Source organism: Lichenostomus cassidix, chromosome 1 (genome assembly GCF_008360975.1).
Source record: "Lichenostomus cassidix isolate B80296 chromosome 1, HeHo_3.0, whole genome shotgun sequence".
Lineage (NCBI taxonomy): Eukaryota > Metazoa > Chordata > Aves > Passeriformes > Meliphagidae > Lichenostomus > Lichenostomus cassidix.
Window position 1 is genome coordinate 94,746,320 of NC_139479.1, and position 26,270 is coordinate 94,772,589.

Below are 26,270 nucleotides of genomic sequence, written 5' to 3' on the forward strand. Positions count from 1 at the left end.
CTTTTTATTCCTTGGGAGGAAAAAAGAAGCAACTCACCAGCCTTCACTAAACTTTTAAGTTTTCCAGCAGCATGAAACAACAGTAAGGCTAAAGGAGATTTCAAAATACAAAAATGAGAGGGAGAAGTTTTCCCCCAAAACCATCATACCTTTTGTTCATGTCCAGCAATCCTCCTCTTCCCACAGGTTTTTGGTTTGGTGTGTTTTTTGGGTTTTGGGGTTTTTTTGTTGGTTGGGTGGTTTTTTTAACATTATTTTGGCTTCTTTACAATGAGCTTGGTGTATTTTATAAACAAAAATTAACACTCAGCCATGCCCTGATGCATCCTTTCCCTCAAAAGCCAGGTCCCACCATTCCCTTTGGTAGCATTATCTGCACCAGCAGGTATTTTTTGTCTTCACTTTTCACTACATTTTAGTGTACATACTGCACTGGAACTCTTAAGAACAAGCCACAGAGCACAAGGTGAAATGAAGGTTTATTTGTTGAAAAATAAATATTAAAAAATTAACAATATCTCATTTGAGTCGAGTTTCCCGCATTAGATTAGTGCTTCCCACATACTCCACAACCCATATCCATGATGGCCATTGCTGGGCTCCAACTTCTAAATCATAATAACTATTTCATCTCTTTCCCTCTCTCCTCCCTCCTAGTTTAACATGCAGCAGTAACTAAATACTACCTTTGGAGGATTAAAGTAGTGCAGGACTCTCCTGGGCTGACTACTTAAATCTGAGAAATGCAAAGTGCAGTCTGCAACAGGTAACACAATCTGTGGTCTGGACTCTCCTCCCCTGGAATCCCAAATGGAGAGGATGGACGAAAATGTGTTAGAAGCTACTTTGGTGAACTCAGCTGGAGAGCTGACATGAGCTCAGTTCTCTTCAGTCCATCAGGACAATTTTGAAGCACCTTGTTTGAGTATTTAGTAGGGTCTCCAGTGTGCTCAAAAGTGATACAAATGGGACTGTGAGCATGTGAGGGTTTCACTGAAAAAAGTAGAGTCAGTTCTTAGCCATTATTCTTGAAGGAGCCAATACTCAACCTTTGTGTTGGTAGAAAACAGGCACTTTTAAGGATCCATATGACACATACGCACCAGTATTCTGTGAGTATAGGAAACGAACCACTAACAACTCTGAAAAGTTCCAGAATTTCAGCCTGCAAGAATTTAAAGAAATGGCAGAAAAGTGGGCAGTGTTAGGACCACTAGGCTGGTTAAAGCTGCATAGAAACTGCTCTTGATTAGGTTTTAGAGTAATTTACAGTACAGCTCTTCAGTGTTAGTTCTCTCTTCCCTTTCAATCTCCAGTAAGATCCTGGTAATTCAAGTTACAGCTTAGAATCACGGAATATGCTGAGTTGGAAGGGACCCATTAGGATCAGAGTCCAACTCCTGGTCCTGTGCAGGACATCCCAAGAATCACACCATGTGCCTGAGAGCATTGTCCCTGTGAACAACAGGGATCATATATGATGAGAATTGAGTTGCTAGACAATTGTATGTAGAAGCAACTTCCCAGAGTATCCCTCTAGGATATGCTGGGTTTATCCAAGTCTTCAGTACTAACTTCCTACATAATTTCACCCTTTTTTTCTTTTTAATAGCAGTAATACTTGTTTCATTTCGAAGTTTACATGCACACCTGGCTGAAAATAAAACCTCAACGGTATCAGCCATTTTGGGATGCACCTGCATACACACATTAATAGGGTCTCAGCTACTCAGCTTCCCAGCCTTTCTGGCTCGACTTCCTTTCCCCTGTAATCTTCAGCTCTCAGGATCATACCTCTGTGGGTGATGGAAGCAAGCAGAGATTAGATTTGTTGATTCCACATCACTTTGTTGAAGTGAGAGAAGGTGACGAGGAGTCAGTCAATTACCAGTTCTTCCTAGATTTGGAACAACTTAAGCACAGAGCTCACCACTGCAGAGAACGCTTTCATCCAAACCTGTTCTTATGCATGTCAGAGAGAGATACTTGAAGGTAGTATTTATTTTTTCAGTTTACAGGTGATATGTCATTTACAAAAAAATTACAGACAATGCATCCTTTCAGTGCAGTTTCAAACTAGTTCAAGAACAGGCAAAAGTCTGTGATGATTTGGAATGCTAGTAATTGACAGCACATGCTTTTTTCCCTTAATTGATTGGGTGGGGTAAGGAATGGAGTACAGATGTGGTGATGAGGAGAAAATGCCAATGTAAATAAGGCCATGCGAATAAAAACTCCTCGGAGAACAGGACTTGTCAGTCTGGCGTATTTTTGTTCTCAGGTAATTGACGCAGAGATTGGAAGTTGGAGAAGACATTTGACACTTGTTACGTTCAGTGCCCCTAGAAGCTGCCAGTACCTTCCCATATCTTCAATTCTACACCAGTGCTACGATTTCAGATCACCTAGTGAGCTACTAAAATAATGATTAAATCTTTATGTCTACTCTCCACCGTTTGAATACTCAGCTGTAGTTGCTGGGAGAAAGGAAGGTCAAGTTGAAAATGCAAGCTGCTGCTGTATGGTGGCACAACTACAGAACAAGACAGTTTGACTACAGCATCATTCATTTCTTTAAAAGATTAAATACATTAGACAATTCACCACGAACAAATCTATGATTTCAGGATGGAAAGAAGTCCAAAACTAGTGTGTCATAAATTAAGCTACATCATTTGCATGAGGTTTGTCCAGCCACATAAATCCAGGGAAAGGCAAGATGGATTGACTTCCACAACAGAATAATCAACCCAAAGCAAGAGGGTCCTCTGTGAAATTCCTAATGAGAGGAAAACTATTTCATAATTTGCCCATCTGCTGTTCGCAGCACAATTGCTTCCTTTCTGCAGTTTTATGATCTTGGACAAGACAGGGTCTACAGAACAAGGAAATGAGTGCAGACTTCAAATCCATTATTGTAAGTTTTAGCCTATGCTTTGTTCCTTATCTCACTTAATCCTGCCAAGGGGCTCTTAAAAGGAGATCATAAAACAGCAGTCTCTGGGGACTGAAGAGAATTTAGATAGTCTATCAGCTGCTACATATATGCAAAAGCATCAGAGATTACAGATTATATGCAAGCATGACCTTACCTTTCAGAGCTTGACTCCCAGCAGTGATTTCTGTTCTTGAAAGTCCCTCTGAACCCTCCAGAACAATTTCCTGTGACATTCAAGTAAGGACTGCTACACAGGAATACAAACTTTCTTCCAGTAAATTCTACACTGAAGCAGTGTTACCTGACCTCCTTCCCCAGCCAACCTTTTCCCTAGCTCTCCTATGCAATACTCTAGGGCTTTCTGGGGTGAGAATAAGGACTATCAAATTAATTCCCTAATAGCTGCCATAGGACTATTTCTAAGTAAGTTATGCAGAGGGTGGAAGGGGATTTAAGGGAAGATTGTGCATGCTTGCATATATTTACAGGGATCCTCTCCACATCTACTGACTTTAAAAAACCCTCTATTATTAAAGTTTGAAAATTAATTTTTGCAAAATTAAAATCAACCCTCAAGGATTAACTGGATATAAAAAAGAAACCTATTTTACAGCACTGACTAGTATTACCTTTAAAATCAACAGGAAAAAACCCCACATGCTGTAATATTATTTGATAAAGCAAAAATCGCCCACAACATAATCACCCAAAATGAACCAGTGTGAAGTTTTTATTTGCATGGCCAAAATATGTTCCTTTGGTTCCCCTGCAACTTTATTTCCCTTAACACACTCTAAGGTTTTTGCTGCAGAAGGAACAAGATGCAGCACTGCATACTTCCTTGAACAACCATTCCCACAACACCTAAACATTTAACAGATGTAGCAAATGACAACACCACGAACGGGAAAAAACTAAGTTCCACCATTCAGCATGGTCTGCAACAGCGTCTTTAGGGCTGGCTGAAGTGGGCAACTTCACTTTGGAAGGTCATTTCCTCCTTGTTTCTTTACAGTGTTGGTGGTTTCAATCCATACTTCTTTGCAACTTCTGTCTGGGCATAGGCAGCATCACAGAGTGAGTAGAGGTGGGCCATTTCCATTTCTGATTTGGCCAGGTTGATAGCTTTGTTGAACATTTCAATGGCTTTATCCAGGTTACCTCTGAAATAAACAAAAATTTAGCCCAGTTAAAACTGCCAAAGCAATCCTGTCATCTCTAAAACATCTTTTTCCTTTCAGGACTTACACTCTCCACCATTAACAACTTAGAAGGACTTTGGGAGGAACTGGAGTCCTGTTGGCTGCAGGAGAAAGCAGCACAGGATCCTCAGTATAAAGAGCCCACGGAGTCTAAGGACAACATTAGATACACACAAAGCCAGGTAATGATTAAGGAAGTCAGTTTAAATGCAGAAGGGACGTATTTAAACATACACAGACTCATCTGCATGTTGTCCATTAAGTATGAAATTGGTGATGAGAAGCTGTCAGATTATAAATCAGAATTATGCCACAGAGAATGGAGGGCTTTACCTAAGAGTTACAGAACAGAAATCAGGACCTTGGGTAAGAGCTGGCCTTGCAGAACACCAGGGAGAAGATCTCAAGACTTATAATCTATGAGGAAATTTAAAGAACTACTGTAACTTCAGAATTAACTAAGAACTCTTAACACTGCAATTCAGCATTACCTTTGCACTTCAATCGTTCCCATGGTCTCATATGCAAAATCACATTTGTTATCAATTTCAATGGCCTTGCTTATGAGTTCTAATCCTTTATCTAAATCTTGCTTCCACTGGAGCTGAAGTAAACTACAAGAGAAAGAAAATTTCAAACAAGACTTCACATACTCCTCCCAAAATCCTCATCATGATAAGCAAAACCATTCCAAATGTATAATGTATTTTTAATGCAGGTAGACAATAACTTAGTAACTTCATGGCTTTTAAAAACACCTATGTGAAAGTCACTTTCAATAAGCCAGGTTACTGCTTTAATGACTCTAAAGAAAGGCAAATTTTTCCCAAGAGGACTTGGTACATGTTGTTTTTTTATGAAAGAAAAAACTTCAACACAAAGCTGAAACTAATAGGGCTAAAGGAAAAGTCAGATATATTTCAAGTAGATAGTCAATTAGCAATGAACACTGATGAAACTTTCCTGAAACTAACTTACAGTTCAGTCAAAAGAAAATACAGAAATTCATTTAAGAGCACTAAGATGCTTTCACGAAGCTATTTTTCCTGGCTAAACTTCTAAACATATACATTCGATTCAGCGTTATTAATCTAAATACACCGACTGCTCTCGAGCAAAAGGACTGCAAACTCAATACATACCCTTTATGAACATATGTAGTGGCATTGTCTGGCTCAAGGTCAATGCATTTATCATACATTTCATCAGCCTTGCCAAACTGCTGTTGATCAGTTAGTGCCTGAATCAAAAGAGAAACCTGTTAGTCAATAAGCAACCACAGCGTGCACTCTGCACTTGGCTAATTCTAATTAAAACTGTATTGACAATGTGAGATTGGATGTAGTTCATTTATGGTAGAGCAGGCCAGGCACATCAGTTACCAGAGCTAAGTCTCAAAACTGAGGCTTTTTGGAAAACTTCTGTGCTTGAAGTGCACAAATTACTGACCACACTATCACCTGTAATGGGAGATCCACAAGCAACATGCTGTGTGCTATAAATAAAAAATCATTCTCAAAGGCTGTACCTGCAAGCTTCAACTTTTCCTTTTTCAAATATACTTATTTCAAAAGGAAATGCATCTATACTGCCTACCTACTTAAAATCAGAATGTCTCATGCTTCCTACTAAAACCAGCAGTATGTTTTCTTAGGGAAGAAATTACAGTCTCTGTTACAAGCGTACTCCGGACAGCTGCTCTAAACCACTACATGCCACTGGCAGCAGAACAAAAATGTCACCCTAATTCCACACATCTGACTCTCAAATGACCCAGAGAATCCCTGACATTCATCAAGTGAGATGCCTCACACACGCAGGAAGGGGGGAATCATGCAGAAATGACCTCTGTCTCCTAATAACCACCCTCAACCCTCATTACTTATATCCTGCTCCACCAACTCCTCCTGTACTTCCTCTGCCCCAGAATATCCATAACCATAAATGCAGGTAGCTTACTTAAGGCAGCATGTGTTATCATTATTTGAAGAAATGTCACATTATTCAAAAGTACTAGAGAACACAGCATTTTCTTGCATACCTGAGCATAGAGTGCATAGCCCTCAGCACACTTTGGAAATTTTTTAATGACATCTTCAAAGCCTTTCATGGCTGCTTGCACAGTCAAAGCATTACTTCCTGTATAAGCTTGGCGATACTATTCCAAGGAAGAAAAAGAAAAGAAAAAAAATTACACCATCACCAGACTAAGAAAAGGCTGATCAGGCCTCTATGCACCTCCTCAGGAGTTCCCTGCATCATAGTAATTCAAAGTTATTTTACATAAGCTGAGAGAATTGGAATTGTTCAGCCTGAAGACGACCTAATTGTGGCCTTCACATACCTGAAGGGAGCCTATAGTAAAGACAGAGAGGGACAGGACAAGGGGGACTGGATTCAAATTGAAAGGCAGCAGGTTTAGATTAGACATTATGAAAAAATTCTTTATTGTAAAGGTGGTGAGACATTGGAACAGTGCCCAGAGAAGCTGTGGATGCCTCATACATGGCAGTGTTCATGGCCAGGTTGGATGGGGCTCTGAGCAACCTGATCTAGTGGAAGATGTCCCTGTTCATGACAGGGAAGTTGGAACTAGATGATCCTCAAGATCCCTTCCAACTCAGGCCATTCTATGATTTTGTGCTAAGTTCCAGAAGGTGACATGCCTGTACATCCTACCAAATCTAGTTTTGGGAACCTACCACATGTCCGAGTCTCTGGACTTGGAGAGGCAAACAGGTGAAAGAAGGAAGTCATAAGGCCTCATAATTGTGATAGCCTCCCTCTATTTCAAATGCTTAGAAATTCCAAACTTGGCATTCCTCCTTGTTCGCACCATGCAAAGCTGTCCTGAGAAGATTCTTGCACACTGAGTCATTGTACTAGCTTGAAATAGTTTGTTTCCAATTTCTTGATGATGACTGTTTCCACAATAATAAAGCTTTATTAAAATCAATTTTATGTGCTCCAATTAGAATCAATATTTTTATTCCTCTCCCCAAAACAGAAAAAATATTCTACTGTTTGAACAATGAATGTTTCAAAAGGAGAGCAGCAAATCCATACTCCAACTGAAGAACTGTTGCATTTTTTCTTTACCTTATTATTAAAAGACAGAGATGTTTGTTGCCCTACTTTCCTGTTAAATTGGAATAAACCAGAGAAACACGTTGTTTTCCAGAACTGTTTAAAGAAAAAGCACCCAGATAAACCCCAGCACATTACCTACCAGAGCGAAACATTTCTGTGCTTGCGCCAAGGCAGAATTGGGTCGCAATCGGATACATTCATCAAAGTCTTCCACAGCCTCCTCAATTTGGTCAAGCAGGATTTTCAGCTAGCCAGAATGAAAGAAAATCCTATTTCTCTATTTCATCTGTGCTTCAGACACTTATGTGATAATTCAATTAGCATCAGTTACTCATATCATCTCCAACTCACTTTTAGAACTGTCTAGAAACCTACAAAACCCATAACTAAAAATCATTGTCACAATGTATTACCAAAGCCACCAGTGAAACTTTGGCTACCTACACCAGAAGGCAATGACCCTGTGTAGGGGCTGAGAATGCTTGCATTTTAGACTGCTGCCATCACTGCTTCAGCATTATGTCCAGTCTCCAAAATGATGCCATATTTTCTCAAGTTGTTCTGCCTCTCTGTAGTCAGGGTCTGTGGACTATTTGGACATTGAAACATTTCAGCTTTTCCTGCTTGCATTTCAACCTTTTTTTTTGGCTGGGGTTTTTTGCTTTTGTTTTGACATTCTCACTCCTCCAAAGGAGCAGAGTTCACTTCATCATTCTTTTATTTTACTGTTAAGCTACTTTAAAACACTAATTTTCCATCTGAAGAAAACTTTCATTCCCTTCAGTCAACACATAGCACCATTTTAATTTCTGAGCACTAAAGAGGTCTAATAAATTCAAGGGGTAAGATCCTTGATCCATGGAATTCTTCCTTACAAATACAACTTAGCCTATCTGCATACGCTAGTGTTCCTTTTTTACTTCCAGCACCATTCATATTACAGGTCTGTGGCTGCAGACCTCTCCAAGTCTAGAAATTAGTCAAGGGCACAGCAGCATCACAAGGCAGAGAGGGATGAGCTGAACAGATTCAAGTCCAGGCCACAGTGCTGTAGGTGTTATCAGGGACACATTACCTCTGCTGTAACAAAGCTTCCTGCTGTGCAGATGCTGCTCTGCCATCCAGGCCCCTCACAGAACAGCTTTTATCTGCTGTAAATGTACATAAGCCCCAGGAGTTGCAAGTCAGAGTTCATACTGACAGAAGGCTTTTCTGTAGCTACAGAAATAAACTGCTTCTGCCTGACCTGAACCTCCAAAGCAGACTGTGTTTATTCTGCAAAAGTTCCTAATTAGGAGTTCAGGTTTTTCTGCCACAAACAGTATCAAGTGTCTCCAAAGACACTGTTTTTCCTTCTAGTACATACTGAAACAGCCAAGTGTTGGGACCAAATCTCTGTGGTTTCTTACTTGTCCTCGATGGTGGTAAACATCAGCATTCTGGGGATCAATGTCAGCAGCCATGTTGAAGTCCTGAGTGGACAGCACAGGCTGCTGCTGCTGCATGTACATACTGCCCCGCTTGATCAGAGCGTTGGCTCGCAGCTGCAAAAGATGGTCACAGAATCATCAGCCACTCCAGTGTTTCTCCACATTTAAGGCTTCATTACAATCACAGTTATTTTTTCATCTGACTGATTTCTCCCACTGACATGTTTCAATTGTTCTAAGCTGGAGTAAGTTTCATATTGATCCTAAATAAAGTGACTCCCTGACCTAGTTTCAAAAATGTCAGCCTATGCTTCCATCTCTGGATTTTCAACCCCCCTCAAAAATCCTTTTCAATTCCTATGCTTACAAATACATCAATGAAGCTTTTTGAAGCAGCTGAATATGCAAGTGCAATTAATGTTTTTAATTTATCCAGAGTGGATAAGGCTCCAATTCATTCAACTTCCCTTGTTCTTTTGTTTCTACTACTTATCACCTTTAGTTTGCACTACTCAGTGCAGCATCAATCCCTTGAAAAAAAAAGATTTGTCAGGAACAAAACAGTAAATAAACCAGAACAGTCCCATTAAAACATCTGAAAATTTGGAAAAACAACTTCTTAAAGTATATTGCAAGTTTATCATCTAACTTTTCAATCCCAACTACAATCCAGCTGTGACAGATTCTTACCTTCACATTTGCATCTTCCATGCTGATGACCTGATCTAGGTCTGGTTTGGCAGCACTTGCATTGCCAATAAGTAAGTAGAAAGTAGCTCGCAGAAGCAAAGCTTCTGCCATGTATTTTCCCTTTGCTTCAATTTCTTTTGTGCTTTCACTGATAATTTTGTCATAGTTTTCTTCTTCCATATATTGTTTTGCTCTCAAATAGCCAGAGCTGTAAATGATGTAAGAACAGTTGTATATACACATGCATTCACTGAACACTGCAATTTCCATTCAGATTTTTCATCAAATCATTACAAATACTAACTGGTACTATACTATTACAACACAAGCATAGTTCCATTGGGACGTCCTTTCCTGGATGGAGCAATCATAGATGGAAAACAATTTGCACAAAACCTGGCTAAATTACATTGGAAATAAAAAAGAAAAATGTTTTAAAGCTTTTGAATGTGAGCTTCATTTGTCCCTTGAAGTTATTTTTTTCCACAGGAAGAACAGCAATAATGTCTGCTTTAAAACAAGAGGGTGGAATTCAAGGACAGGAAAATGAAGTATTAAACCTAGCAATGTGCAGCTTGTATGTGGAAAAAAGGACTTAATATCAAAAAATTACAGCACTGCCTTGTTCTCAGCTCTGTCCTGGATCCAGTGAATCAAGACATTGATCCTGTAGATCAAGACATTCTCTCTTAAAAAAAAAATCATAATGCTGTTTGCAATGGTTTCCAAAGGGCAGCACTACTACCTTTCAAAAATAATCTGGAAAGCAACATAGTAAGTTAAAGAACCATTTATACCACTTTTAATGGTATAAAGAACCATTATGTGGTGCTCAAGCTCCAGAAAAAAAAACCAAAACCACAAACCCAAGTTTTTGTCTGCCAGAATAAACCTCTCATTTATAGGCAATTTGATTCCAGAAAGATAAAACACTCTTTCAGCCTCAGTTGCTGTAAATGTGTATTTTAATTTAAAAATACCTTTTTCCTAGCTCATCCTCTCCCTTCCAGTCTAAAGGCTAACTTTCTCTCTTCATTGGAAACACTCCTTCAGTATAAAATATTCCTTTCCCCAGAAGCATCAGTAAGCCCTCTCCAGTACTGCCATCTCCTAAGATTTACTGTGATACTGTAGTAAATACTAGGCATATTTTCCCAATCTCATTGTCCTTCCTCTGTTTAGTGCAAATTTGGAACTAGCCAGTCATCTTCCACCAAGGTTTCACTTACAATATCATTTACACCAAAGGATTCTCCAGGCCAGGTACTATACAAACAGCAGCATGTTACACTGATTCCAATATCAAACAATTCCCAACTGTACTGTACACTCACTTTTCTTTTACTTCGGAAGCCTCACCCTCCTTATCCTTATCTTCATCTGATTTCTCACCCTTAAGCAAAGGCTGGGAAATGATATCATCTGTGAAAGAACTGAAGTAGGATTTAATGAACTGTGGTGAGGGCATCAGAGGTTCCCGATTCTGAAACAGAGAAAGGGAATTCCAAGTCAGTAGGTGGTAAGATCAGATGGTAAAGGTGAAAATGGATAACAAACATTGATTATTAACAAAAAAACTGATGGAAGAACCAATGTATGACTTTCACTATCTCATCTGACAGACTGACATTTTGGATTTGCCAGTTTGATATCTGGGGTTTCTTTACACTTCAGATCACAGTGCAATACCCATCACCAGTGAAAACAAAGTGAAGATATTCAGGGGAGAAGGGAGATAGCATCTTTCCACATATTCGGCTAGAAATGAGGAGTCTTAGGATATCATGAGACACTGGGGAGATGTACTAAGCACTGGGTGTGCACATAAATTGGCTGAAAATGCAAGCTGGTGGTTTAAGCATGAGCCTAATTTAAGCAGATTCTGAACAGCAGTTTTCTCTTTTCTCTAACTTGTCCAAGAGAAGCTGCTGTTACTGTTACAATGGAGACTAATGAGGCAGTATCCTAGCTCTGTGTGGAACTTGGCCCAGATACAAAACACTTTACCTGAAGTCCCAGAAGCAACACCTCAGGTACCGAATCTTTTCTACAGTCAAAAAATATTTCTTGCTCAAAATAAACTGCACACAAGAATTACAACTCAATCTCTCCTGCAAGAAAACACTGAATGCACTCCTCTGAAGCACACGTATTTTGTGATGCTACCTCCACCACACTCATAACACAATTTGTTACCTTGACACCACACATTTACATGAATTTCTATAGGAAAGAACCTCAGCATCTCAAAACCAACATGGATTTCAGTACTTCAACCACCATCAAAAAACCAAGCAGAACACTTTAATAACAAGCAAGAACATGTTGATACCTGTCCCAACCTTTCTGTAAACCTACAGCCACTCAAAATGACTGCTGCTGGCTACCCCTATGCTTCCACAGTTGTCTCTTCCACAGTTTGCAAACATTCATGCATAGACGTCTGTTCCAACACACCCAGTTTCCATGAGGCTGCAAGTTCAGAAAAGCCCTGAAGGGCAGCACAGCATGACACAGGTGACATTCAGGTGTCTCCTGAATGTCACAATGAATTGCATTATTAAAGGGAAACAAGCGCTAGAAGTAGATCTCTCTGCCCTGATGAGGTTCCAAAAACTTTGGAGAGGTCCCAAGGAAAATAATATTGGTACAATGGCAGCTTTGTAGAAACCAGTTCATGTCACTTCTTACACTTCAGCAGATGAAGACAGTGACTTTTTTTTTTCAACTGACAGAATGCCAACAACAAACATTTCAACAACAAGTCAGGTGAAATAAAAATTACTCAGCAATAGCACAAGTCCTACCTTGTACTTCTCTTTGGCCTTTTCTTTTCCAAGGAGTTTAAGAACTTTATCAGCTAGTAACATACTTTGCTGGTTTTGGAAGGCTTCTAAAATGCAGACTGCAGTGACATCTAGGAAACAATGCACAAAAGTGAGATTAAAGAAATTCTAATAGTCACTGGAGTGCACTAAAATGTCCCACTGAGTACAATGAGGCACTGCCAAGCTAATACATGTCCTGTTCTCAGGCAAAATCCTCTGCTTCCAGTTTGCTGTATTTACTATATTTTTCAAGACACAAATTTGTGTTCAAAACAATCTTCCTAGGATAAAAAGACTTCACGACAGTGAATGAAAAGAAATTCCTTTTATTTTTCTCTTCATGTTTTTATCTAGAGACAAACACACTTAGATGAACAGTGAAAATGTATACCTACACCAGGGACTTCCACCATTTTGAAACTTAGAGAAGAGTAATTATGCTCATACTATGTTTGCATTGAAAGTGCTAACACATCTTTTCTTCTGGTACTGATCTTTATTTTCTACTTCTAAAATTCACATCCAGTCCCATCACATCACACTTACCCCTCAGTTTAAGAAAACTTCCTATATTCTATCTCAAATTTTTCTGCTCACCTCTGTGACTTTGGAAGGGAGCAAGGAGAAATACCTTGCTGGCCTATTTAAAGTGCCAGCCCCTATCACATGGCTTTCATTCACACAGAGAACCCTCTGCAAGTGTTAACCCATTGCTGCCTGAGTGAAGCTTCACAGTGTGAAATGCACTCTTACCACACACTGTTCTGGATCCTCCACTTAATGCAATGCTGCCACGGGTTTTTTTCTGTTTAGCTTTCATTTAAACATCAGTGAAGATGAACAGAGTTTGGACTTGAAATTCAGTGTATTGTCTGAATATACATGAAAAGTAAATGTCTTACCCATGAGCTTTAGTATAGTTTCTGTAATTCTACACTGCTAGAGGGACTATTAAGCCATCATTTATACAGAAACTCCCTGCAACTCTGGCATAGTCAGGAAGCACATGTGAGAGTCCATGGGAAAACATGTTACCCCCAGAAAGAGAGTGTTATACAACCCCAGCATGCTCTGCCCAACCACTGGCGCACTCCAGGCTCGGGTGCAGCAGCAACATCTTCCCAAACTATACCACTAGGGATCACTGGAAAGGTTTTCTGCTGGTAGTGGCAAGGGTTTTGAGGTTTGTTTGGTTTTGATTTCCTCCACTACATGGGCATACCCAACTTCCTGGGATTTTACTGGCCATATGTGGTTGGCAGGTAAAAGCAGAGTTACAGAAAAACAGTGTAGTGCAAAAAAAGCAAGAAAGCTTCAGATCTGAAAAAACCACAAGCTAAAAATCAAATACAAATCAAGGCTGAAAATAACTGTCACTAACATTGCTGCTATCAACACTAAAAAGAAGTTACATTTAAAACTGTCCTACTGTCACAGAGACACTTGATCTTTCTTGGGGCTTTTATCACCTGGCAGCTACATAAGGCTTAGATTTTATTCCAGCACTCTGGAAGTGCTGCTGATGCACAGAGGTTGCAAAGGAGTGCACTAAATGAACTAAGTTGTCCTTTTTCCAGTCACTATAGACTCAAAAGGGCATAAAGGCATTCTGCCAGCAGATAAACAGATAGATAAAATTTCCACATCTAATTTACCTTCTAATTTGACAGACCTAATTCTTAGCCATTACACATAATGAAACTAATTTAACAGTTAGATTTGCCAGCCAAAGCACTGCCTTATTTTCTGTCCTTGTTTCATAATGAGCACAGCTGAAAATTTCATTTGTCTTTTAACTTTACATCAGCAGGAATGATTTCACTTGATGAAATTTAGATGGATATTTCCAAGCAGTGTACTGTAGTTCAAAAGTGCCCTGAGACAAAACATCTGACTTGCTGTTCCTAATTTCCATGGCTTCTCAGCTACATTTTCCTGAGAGTTCAAACTGTATTCTCTTTAGGAATAGCACTTAGAAGGATTTGACACAGTAATTTCTGCCAAATACATAGTATTGATATTAAAAAAAAAAATCAGTCTGTTGTGATTTCCATCTATGCACCAGAATAAAATGCTACTGAAGCTGTTTTCCCCCTAATACCTGTCCAATGAATTTAAATTACTGTAATACTCTTATTTCTGACCATGTATCTCTACCTCCAAAAACACCCTCATTTCTATAGTAGTACAATGTCTCTAAAACAGAGAAGAAAGTCTGTTTACTGCATGGAAACAGAATGACTGTTGTCTGGGTTATCCCCTTAGCATGTTAGATGAATTCTTTTCTAAAGTGAAGGAGTTTCCTGGAAAAAAATTACCTTGAATTGCTACAGTAACATCGATTTCTCAGCAGTTATTTCAGATGTAAGCAGATGAGAGCTTGAGAAATGTGAAAAGGTTTTTTTCTGACAAGGGAAGAAATGTATTTGCAGAAGCTATGAATGGTTTTAAATAAATAATTCTGTATTACTGTAGCTACAGAAGTAAAACCAAAACAATTCCAGCAGTTGCCATCTCCAAAGCAGCAGAGCTAATTCCACTTTTAAATATACACAGAATGAGCCACTCACCTTCTAAACATTCCTTCTTATTGTCTAGCTTCTCGTGGGCCTTTGCACGTCTGAAGAGAGCTTTGACATATTTAGGGTTGAGCTCAACAGCCTTTGTGCAATCTTGTGCCACTTCTGTCCATTTTTGCTGTGGGCAGAAAAAATACAGTGAGAGAGACTCCACTCAGCTGCCTGTGTTGGCTTCCCACAGCCAGCTCTGGGGTCACACACACCCAACAGTGGCTGCTTGTTCTCGCTGCTTGTTCTCCCTGCTTGCCTCTACTTCTGCAAGTTTACCCAGGGAGAAACTGCCTGGGCACCACTGCAAACCACCTGCACCTGAAAAGGCACAGAACAGAAATGGAATTCCTACAGAAATATTAAACCAGACAGTGTACAAAGCCCATGGGAGAATATAATGAGTTCATTCAAAGATGCTTGCAGGAGGTAACATTGGGACAGACAGACCCAAACAGAAAAACAACCAGAAGAAAAAGGATGGAAATATAATGAAAGCAAACAAGTTTATCAAAGTGCTCAACCTTTTTTATTAAAAAAAAAAAGTTATTTCAGTTTATCAAAACAAGCTTTTCCAACAGACGAACCACATACATTTGGGATTCATTACTGCATGAATTTGTGTTATAAAACTAATCACAGTCTCTCACTTGATACTTCAGACTGTACAAAGCCAACTTTTCCACTCCTTTATACAGCTCACCAACTTGACCTCAAAAGCAAATCTAAGATACCATAATAAGCAACACTGGTTGACTTCTAAAATAACACCAAGTATACTCAGCTGTCAAGTAAATGTTACTTCTCCATGTGCAAAATTTAGGTCTTGGCCTTTACTAGGATTTGTGTGATTTTTTTGTTTAAATTTTGAAGTAGCACCCTTCCAAAATATTTGGCCTTTCACCTTTCTTTCAGAAACACACTCTAGTAGAGAAAAGGAAAATTAAATTATATACACGAAAATTGTTCCAGAGAATATAAATTAAAACTTTGTTTTAGAAGAACAGGATGCATAAGAAATACATAAGATAGACTGAGAGTAGTTGACAGAAAATTATTTTATTTATATGCAGAAAAGTATGATGAGCTGAAAAAAGCTGCAAGAGCATCTTGCTGTGAAGGCAGAAGATGCTATCACCTGGGATCTTTCAGTGGATGAAAATGACAAAATACAACATCGATAATGCTCCTTTTTATAATAAAGACATAATTATCTTTAATTTCTTACCAGTTGTTCATAGGCAGCAGCTCTATTTTGATAGAAGGTAGAAAGATCAAGGTTTTTCTCAGGAGGGCACAGGCTGATAGCCTCAGTGTAACACTGAATAGCTAGCTCATATTTTCCTGCTTTAAAGTATTTGTTTCCTTTGTTCTTGGCTGCTTGGGCTCTACCAAGAGGGCTCTGAAAAAGAAAGTGATAGGTCAGTTCAAATTAAAAAGGCATCACAGCACACAAGCTATGCACTTTAAGGCTCATCTTCAAAGATATAAAAATGAATCAAAGTTGTAAACTGTAGCCCAGACTTCTGAAAAATCTGACTGATTTCATTTCCTGGAAACACACAACCATTTTTATTTTTGGCAAGTGTATCATACAGGAGACAACCTTTTCACAAGATTCACTACAATGGTAATAAACAATGCAGTGAGTTCTGTTTGGAAAGCTAAACAGATTGTTATCTTTTCTGTGGCTGGTGATCAGAAGAACCAATGAGGCAAGTTGCTCCAAAGGCTAAATGTGCAAAGACAACAAAGCCCTCAAAGCAATTCAAACAGAAGAGTTTCCTTCTGAAATACATATAGCCTGTAAGACCAGAGGTGACTCATCAGACTAGGAATTAAACATAGAAAACATCTTGTGGCAAGACCTACCAAGCAAGACAAATAAAACCTATAAGGAAAATAAAACTGGATTGACTTTCATACACTAGACAAATCAACTTTAAAGCTGACTTCTCTACAGATTCACACACTCTGCTTCATGCAATGACAAGTGCTGGACTATCACCATCTCAGCAGTGGATGGGAAACTTGGCTGACTGGCCCGAGATCCTGCTAAATCCATCTTTATGTTCTGCACCACATGTTGATGACCTGTATTTCTGCAGAAACTAACATTGCTACCTGCAACCCCTAGCTATGCACATCACTTGTCAAATCTTGTGGTTTGTAAGAGATCAAATGTAAAAATGCTCTCTTTATCAAAGGGGTATGACGCAGTCAAGAAATAAAGAGCTGCAAAAGATCTTTATTTTATATATGAACACTGATCTTCTCAACTTCTGCTCCTCTTTCACAGCCTTGCTTCAAGGACCAACATTTTGGGGCAGTTCTGGCTAAGCTGCCAGACCCAAATGAACAGATGCATGAGCATGCATGCCATTCTACCAACCTTTCTGAGCTGGGAAAAACTACAGACTGGGGGCAGGAATGCCTTAAACAACAGCTGCAGGATTCACTACATCTCACCTGCACTTCTGACCATTTAGGATTTCTTGGGAATTGTCACTGCTGCTCTTTGACCATACTTCTGCCTCCTCTCCCCACTCCCAGGGCCAAACTACAACCAGACAGCCATAATACAAATTTGAAAGCAACTTTGCATTTCATCTGCTCATTTCATACCAACCTGATAATTTTTTGCATCTAAGTGATTTACTTTAAAACTGAAAACCTGAGGGGAAGACAGGAATTGCTCTACAACCTATCTTTTAAGGCCAGGATCCAATCCTGGCAGGAGAGAATCAGATAATGGGCACTAGCCTCAGTTGCTACATAAAAGCAGGCATCCAAATAGAACAAAAGTATCTTAGAGGCACTCTCCTGAGGGGAGACTTACAAGTGAAACCATATAAGGGAGAGAATTTCTTAAATATCCCTACTGCCAGAAAAGCTCTTCTCACACAAGTCATTAATCACTGGACTCACATGAAATCAATCTGCACCATCTTTATTGTTCACAGAACATGGCAATCTGCAAGGCTTTTGGATTTTTCTACTGTAACGCTTTAAATTTAATTTGATAAAAGATTATTAACTTCACCACATACACTGTGTGTAACTCTATAGATACATAAGCCAGAATTAGAGTGCAAATATTTTCACTGAGAGCCAAGCAACTGTGTATCTAATAAGCTGTTTCTTTAAAGTTTAACAAAAGTCTAAAAAGGTTAAATTTATTTCAAGTAGGTCCTAAATTTAGCTCCAAATATAACAATGCTTTTCTTTTAACAAGTGGAAGGGTGAGGCATATGCTGCAAACCTAAATGCATGCAAGTCAGCTTGAATTTTTCCTTGTGCACTTCTAGAGCAAACACCATTAGAAATGCCTTTGTGTAATAATCTTACAGAATTCAGTGCTGTTCCTATTAACTTGGGTCGAAAAAGAAAAACACACGATATGGACCATTCGTTCATGTGTTCCAAGTGTGAAAATTATTTAATGCTGCAGAGATTAAGCCTAACTGCAACTAGATTATTACTTTGTGATCACTGCCAATTGCTTCAGCCCAGGGATCTCCTACCCCAGCATGTGCCCAGGCTGAGCAGTCCGTGTGCTGCATCCCATGCACTCTGAGAGCCCTGCCCCACAGCCCTTGAGTGAAGACACAAGCTACAGATGGGAACTGCTGCATAACACCCAAGTGCAAGGGCAGCTCCAGTGCCAGGTGTGGGAATTGTAACTGGAAACAAGACATGTAGGTCTGGGGCTGTCACTGGAGCTCTGCCGGTTTTTGGGAAGCATCAAGCCTTCAGACAAGCCCACAAAGTGCACACAACAGGGATCAACAACTTCAGAGACTATGGTCAGTATGGCAAAGTTATTGAAATTAGCAACTCTGTTATCTCAGTAAACTTTTAGTAACAGTTGCAGCATCATAGACCACACAACCAATCCTACGGAAATGAATCACGGAACATTTGCTGACTCCACGGTTACCCCCTGCTGCACTCACGGCATGAGGCAAGAAATGTGGAGGTAAGGAGTCAGGGCTTAGAGCACAACATGCTCTCATGGAATAAAGTCAGCAGTAGTGCCCCAGGCAAGGAAGAAATCAACTTCTTTGTTTGTTTATGCAGCCTTACACTAGACTGCTTGCTCTGAGATGTTTTATCTCTGCACCTTTAGACAAACTACTCTGCTGTAGCCCTCAGTATGTGCCCAAAACACCACCAAATCCAGCGTATGTTTTTGGGGGAGTTTTTCTGCTATTGCTGGTTTGGAGGTTTTTTGGTGGCTTTTTATTAAAAAAAAAAAAAAAAGAATTAAAGAACTCACATCATATTATATGCTGCAACTCCTATTCATGATAGCACAAATAAGAATATGAAAATTAATTCTTGACATAAGGTCAGTTTTTGAGGTTTGTCAAGCCTTAAATTCAATCCTGACAAAATTTTTAAGCGCATTTAAAAAAATTCCTTCTCAATTGCTACAATGCACATACACAAGATATGTACATAAGAAACTGATTATGCAAACAAACTTCATGTACCTCATAAGTAATCAAAAAACCTCACTTCTTCCATTTTCTTGCCAAAGTGATAATTCTAGACATTATTTTTGAATTTCATTGCTCCTCCTCACCTGACCGACTGCCATCCTATGTGGCACACTGGACATTTTTTATCCCCAAGATGAAGGTCCATATAGAGCAAGGAAAACTCTCCAGTTTGTTATCTTCTGGTCAAAGAAACTGTGCAACAACCAAACCAGCTCTATAAAATGAATGTAAGTTCATAATAGCTCAACAAAACAAATAACTCATAAGTTATTTGCAGCTACACAGAAAATAGTATCTCAGTACTTAGAACTCCTTTCAGCAACTGTTCATTAACAAGCCTTAGAACAGAGCTTAAGCCAAAGGACACTTGTGATATTCAGTTCTCCAGGTACCTGAATGAGCAGAGTGCTAATTGTCTAAAGACTAGACAACACTGACAAAGTTTTCTTAATTTCTACTTTAGCCTCAGCAAATGTGCTTTCCTCACAAAATGTTCAGAAACTGTGCAAACAGTAACCTGACAGCAACAGACTGCCAGCTGTAAGAATAATAATGCTTAGTAACTCATAGCAATGGTAATATTGTTAAACTAGCAGTTCAGAACTTTATATATTTAAGGGAGACTGTTATTCAAAGCAGAACAAGAAATTTCCTGCCAGCCAATGATGAGAGTGATTCACAACAGAAGCACGAGCAGAGAGTTTCAGCATTATCTTTTGGTTGAAAAGGATTTGCATGAGCCCTTGTCTGACAGATGACATGGAGGGGGACTACTGTTTCAGCCATCTTAATTCAACTTGCAAAAAAATAAAGCCTTGCTCTAAACCTGTTTTTCATCTTTCCAAGTAAGAGAACCCTCTTAAGGAGATGAGGTGCCAAGAAAAAAAAATCCTGTTCTTTTTTGAATACCTATCTTTCCTCTATTTCTTTTTTTAGCTAAGGTTCATTTCAAGTCTTATTTCAAACAAAGGCATTAACTGAATATAAATGGTTTTAAAAGTCTCCTTAGCATTAAAACCACTATGAGAAAAAATATGTTTTCATGAGCTTTAGAAGTAAATTCAAAGAACATATAAGGACGTATTATACTCAGAAATAATGAAGCTGAAGTTTACAGGACAATTTCACAATGTTCTCAGTCACTCACCTTCCTGTTAAATGAATTTGCCATCCACACCTTCCATGAATAAGGGAGCTGCACATGAGCTGCCAAGAGTCTAACAATTGTTCTACTGCTATTGAACACACATTTAAGAGTTTTCTACACCTGTCCACTACAGCTGGCATGAAACAAAAGACTTACAGGAGGTTGAGAGTGAGATTTATTAAGCAATAGGTGCACAGTACAATAAAAATTACTTTTTAGTTACTTTGCTTCGATCAATTCAGAGTAAGTACCACCATGAGTGTATCTAGGCAAAGGGGTTTACTTCGTTCATACCCTGATCTAATGTCACAGCAGTGAGAGGCAACATTCAGCATTGCTGCTAAAAGAGATACTGGAAAGCAGCCACGCTAGTTGGCTGCTGATCCCAGTATGTGGCACCACAAAGGCCGAGGAGTTTGTCACGTTCACCCCTCACTGCACTCAAGGACTGTCCCCAGCTCACTGGAAAGTGTGCAGTGACAGGGAACTGCTGTGGACCCAAATGGCTCCATCTGCAACACACAAGGCCACCCAGCTGACCTCCTCTCACACCAAACACAGGGCTATCCTGGGAACCTGCTGAAAGAGTTGAGGGGTGAGATTTGGGTTATCACAGAGCTGCAAAAGGAATTAATTCCAACTTCAGGGGAAAAAAATACTGAAGCAACCAACACATTATCTCACTGACTAACCAGTACTCACTCCTGCCAGATGAAGAGGGTCCAAAACTTGCTAAGAAGTTATCATGGAATAAGTAAAAAAAAAAAAAAATTAATCAGTCGGGCACCAAATAAGCAGGACATGCAAAGCACTCCATGTTTAAGTTACACAATATTCCCTACAAACTAGGAGAGCATGTAAAAAGCAACTGTTACTAAGTAAAACACATTCCATCTTAATTATAAGAAACAACCACAACTGTCATTAACAGATGCAATTTGACTTTACGACCTTTGAGTCATCCATAGATGAAGCTTTATCATCATCATTTAACTCCAATAATACCAGTTTACTGTACTGTTGAGGAGCTGTGTTTTCAGGAGAAGGAATCTCAAAAGTAGTTCAGCTTTTCCCAATTTAGCACCTGTGCTAAGGGCTTCTGCCAACACATCAGTCACAGATCACACACTTGGCCACTGCATCGATGCCAGGAGAATCCTCTGGTGCAGACACAGCCTGGGAAAAAATGTGAGGCCTGTGCAGCAGGTAAAAGAAAAGCTTGAACTGCATGCAAAATAGTAACAAGTCTGAATAAAGAACAGGAAAGATAGTGGACCTCACATAGTTTTAAAGAAAAAAGAAAAAAAATTCAAGGTCATGTCTTAAGAGACACTGACCAGAACATCAAATGGATACAGGGGCTGATTTAATGAAAAGCACAGAAAAGTATGAGTCCTAAGTTACATTTATAAGTAAAAGAATAGTCAGCTGACACAGCTGTTGGTAGTGAATACATTATTGACCTACGTGTCTTCCAAAAGATTTTCCTCTTGTATTTAAACTGTGAAATGAATTACTGGCTTTTATTCACTGTGAAGATTTGTATGTGAAATTCAATTGAGTTTCAAAAAATACCCCATTACATTAGAAAGGCAGACTAATACAAGGCAGGCAGTTTTACAACTGAAGCACCTGCAGTGGCTGTATTTTCAATCATGCATCTTATCAATAATATCCATAGCTAATAAAATATGAGAGGAAACACAATCTACATGGCATCATTGCTTTGGATATGAAATACAGAAAGACAATCTCCACACACACATATAGCAGCCAAGGGAACTTGCAGCCACATTTATTTTTCTGCTGCAACTATATTTTGACCAGCTAGACAATTATCTCATGTAATCAGTCAAATGTGATAACTTCTTCTACAGCGTTCCTACGCAATATCTCACTTCTTTAGAGTGTAAGGAAAGGAGATTTCTTGTACAATCTTCAAGAAACTTTGGATCAGGTCATATCACCCAACTTATTCTTAAATGCACAGAGTCTTCCGGTAATTCAATGTGTGGCGCAACACACAATATTTTAAAACAAATGCTACAGAAGTGTTTTAAATGTTTTAAGTGCTTCCTCCCAACAACTGCAGAACACTTCAAACCCCTGGATATTACTGGAATTCCGAAACACAGTCAAGAAAGCCAGAGTGAACACACTAACAGGGAAGTCACTGCAGCAAGACAAAGGTCACGAGCAGCCTGCAAACCAGAGCTCACATGCAGCAAGCACACTCCCAAGTGTGCTGCATGTGAGCAGCACATGCCAGGTGCTGCTTGCAGCCACGAGCCAAAGTTACCACGGTAAACAAAGCCTGAATTTGTCCTCTGTACAGGACCTGCTCAGTACTGTTTGGTGCCCAGGAAGGAACAAATCACTGCATTCAAGCAGCTGTTTCAAGGTTCAGCACACGTTTTACAGCTTCCTGTGCTTCCAGGAATGCCCGAGGGTACCTATGATTCACTGGCTGGGCAAGTTGCCACCTTCCTCACCACTCCCACGTGTTCCTGCCACTGCCCGCCCAATCGAGTCAATCTTCTTCCCGCAAACCATCAAGGGTAAAACTGACTTTTTCTAGCCTCCTGAAGGTGATTTCTTTCTCTCCCAGTCATTTCAGATGGGCAGTTTAAACTGCCTGATAGTTTAAAGCATTTTGGGTCATACACAAGGATGGAAGAAGAAAATGCAGTATGGGATATTCTTATCAAAGCCAACCAGTTTGTCAAATCCATCACTTCAAACATTTGTGTCAACTGCAATCTCACCTCAGTAATACAGCATGACTGGCAAGGTGCATCTGTGACTGCAGATGTGCCAAAAGTGCATCTTAGAGGCATTTTTCTAAATACAGATATATGAGAAAACCATGGATCTGATCTGGACTCCAATCTCCCATGTTGCCCTTCAGTTTTTGCACAGACCATTTTACCTGAAAATTCTCAGAATGTTAATTTACAACAGGATAAGTGCAAGTTTTGAGAGCATGCCTAATTAGGCAAATTCTACACTTAAAGTCTCTGCTGCATAAACTGTGTGGCTTCTGTATTTTCACAGAACATACTCCATTTTAAAACAATCTTGATTGTGTTTTCTTTCCACTCTGCTGTATCCAGCATCTCACACACAACAGATCACAGGTTTCCTGTTCTAAACACTATTCCTGGAGGAAACTCATGGCTATTCCAGACCTCAGAGGCAGAGGTATGTTCCCTGTTTAGCAGCACAGATCCATGCTCAGCCACTTGATGAGAAGATGCATTCAGCAATGCCTGTTCCATGTACCAGTGCCAGGACTGGAACAAACACACTCAGAACAAACTACTCCTGATCACTGAGTGGCAAAGGCAGAACTGTGACCATGACTGCCTGGCTAAGAGCACTGGGGGCACACAGACTGACCACAGAGAGACACGAAGCTCCAGGAGCAAGTCCAGACAAAGGTGACAAAGGTGATTAAGGGACTGGAGGATCTCTCTTAAGAGGAAAGCCTAAAGGAGCATGGCCTGGTCAGTCTTGAGAAGATATTGCTGAGATGGGACCTCGTCAATATCTATCAGTATCTGGTGGGAAGGTGTGAGGAGGATGAAGCCAGGCTCTGCTCAGTGATGCCAAGAAATGGGACAAGAGGCAGTGAGCAGCAACTGATGCACAGAAGTTCCACCTGAGTATGAGGAAGAACCTCTTTACTGTGGAGGTGACCGAGCACTGGAACAGGCTGCTCAGAGAGCTTGTGGAGTTTCCCTCCCCGGAGATATTCCAGACCCGTCTGGACACAATCCTGTGCAATGTACCCTATCCGACCCGGGAGACTGGACCAGATGACCCACTGTGGTCCCTTCCCCCTGCCCAGTGTGTGACTCTGTGACCTGCCGGCACTGTCACGCAGAGCGCGATCAGGATGCCGCCCGAGCTCCATCCCATCCCAAGCCTGCTCCGCGCTCGGCACCGGCACGGTGACAGCCGCTCTCCGGCCCGGCCAGCGGCCTGCCGGGCCCTGCCTCCGCACACCGCAGCCCGGGCATCGCCACGCCGCTCCGCCGGCAGCGGGACCCCGGCCCGGCCCCCGTGAGCCCGGCCCTGCCGCCGCTGCAGGCTGCGCCGCTCCCCGCTCACCATCTCCTCGTGTCCGGGCCCGTCGGGCTGCCCGGAGCTGCCATCGCCGCCGGGCCCGGGGCTCGCCCGCCCCTCGGGGGTCTTCCGCTCGCTCGCACCCTTGCCGCGTCGCGCCGCCCGCCGCCCCCACAGGTAGATCGCGCCGGCGCCCAGCAGGATGGGCGCGCCCAGCACCAGCGCCAGCTGCCAGCGGGACAGCCCCGCCGTGCCGCCGCCGCCCGGCGCCTCCACGGGCTTCGAGGCGGCCATGACGCCCGGGAGCAGCAGGAGGAGGGAGGGTCAGCGGACACGCGGGGCGCGCCGGGAGGGCGCGGGGAGAACCGCCGCTTCCGCCCGCCCGCAGCGCCCCCTGCCCGCCCGGAGGGCAACCGCAGCCCTGCGAGGGAGCCCGGGCGGGGCGCGCCGGGAGCGGGGACGCGGCGGCTGAGGGGCAGACAGGGCGGCTGAGGGACAGACGGGGCGGCTGAGGGACACACAGGGCGGCTGAGGGACACACAGGGCGGCTGAGGGACAGGGCGGCTGAGGGACACACAGGGCGGCTGAGGGACAGGGCGGCTGAGGGGCAGGCAGGGCGGCTGAGGGACAGGGCGGCTGAGGGGCAGGCAGGGCGGCTGAGGGACAGGGCGGCTGAGGGACAGACAGGGCGGCTGAGGAGCAGACAGGGCGGCTGAGGGGCAGGCAGGGCGGCTGAGGGACAGACAGGGCGGCTGAGGGGCAGACAGGGCGGCTGAGGGGCAGACAGGGCGACTCAGGGACAGACAGGGCGACTCAGGGACAGGGCAGCTGAGGGGCAGACAGGGCGGCTGAGGGACAGGGCGGCTGAGGGATAGGCAGGGTGGCTGAGGGAAAGACAGGGCGGCTGAGGGGCAGACAGGGCGGCTGAGGGACACACAGGGCGGCTGAGGGACACACAGGGTGGCTCAGGGACAGACAGGGCGGCTGAGGGACAGACAGAGCGGCTGAGGGACAGACAGAGCGGCTGAGGGACAGACAGAGCGGCTGAGGGACAGACAGAGCGGCTGAGGGACAGACAGAGCGGCTGAGGGACAGGGCGGCTCGGGGATGGGCTGGGCTCAGCTGGCGGGAGCTCCCAGTCAAACGGCTCTGGAGTGACCCAGGGGCCGCAGTGATCCGTGCGGAAGCAGTTCTGAGCCGCTCACACTCCAGATGCGCACTCCAAACTGCGTCCAGTTTTGGGCTCCTCAGTACCAGGGAGACCAGGGAGACATGGAGCTGCTGGAGTGGGACAAGCAGAGGGCAGCGAAGGTGATTAGGGGCCAGGAGCGTCTCTCAGGAGGAAAGGCTGAGGTAGCTCTGCCTGTTCAGCCTCGAGAAGAGGCGGCTGAGAGAGGCCCTCGTCAATGTCTACAAGTACCTAAAGAAGGGGTTCCAGGTTCCAGGAAGATGCATCCAGGCATTCTCGGTGGTGCCAAGCAATGGGACAAGAAGCAGCGGGCAGGAACTGATGCACAGAAGTTCCTCCTCAACATGAGGAACTTCTTTCCTGTGCAGGTGACTGAGCACTGGAACAGGCTGCCCAGGGAGGCTGTGGTGTCTCCCTCATTGGAGATATTCCATACCCATTTGGACACAATCCTGTGCCATGTGTCCTGGGATGACCCTGCTTGAGCAGGGAGGTTGGACCAGATGATCCACTGTGGTCCCTTCCAACCTGCCCATTCTGTGATTCTGTGAAGCTTCAGCTAATGTGGCTGATTCAGACTTTCTAGGACTTTGTACTGAAGTGTTTTGAAGCAGTC

At 42.0% G+C, this 26,270-nt stretch overlaps 1 protein-coding gene across 1 annotated transcript; it reads right to left on the bottom strand.

Annotated features, from left to right (window-relative positions):
- Window positions 1-462: 462 nt before the first annotated feature.
- On the bottom strand, window positions 463-24,798 carry TOMM70 (translocase of outer mitochondrial membrane 70). Its single transcript, XM_085071968.1, has 12 exons — window positions 24,511-24,798; window positions 15,974-16,147; window positions 14,749-14,875; window positions 12,158-12,267; window positions 10,685-10,833; window positions 9,351-9,558; window positions 8,640-8,774; window positions 7,370-7,477; window positions 6,182-6,298; window positions 5,283-5,380; window positions 4,632-4,754; window positions 463-4,101 (listed from the first exon to the last, which is right to left on the bottom strand). Exons 1-12 carry the CDS (start codon window positions 24,757-24,759, stop codon window positions 3,948-3,950), a joined length of 1,752 nt encoding a protein of 583 aa, XP_084928094.1. The 5' UTR covers window positions 24,760-24,798; the 3' UTR covers window positions 463-3,947.
- Window positions 24,799-26,270: the final 1,472 nt, after the last annotated feature.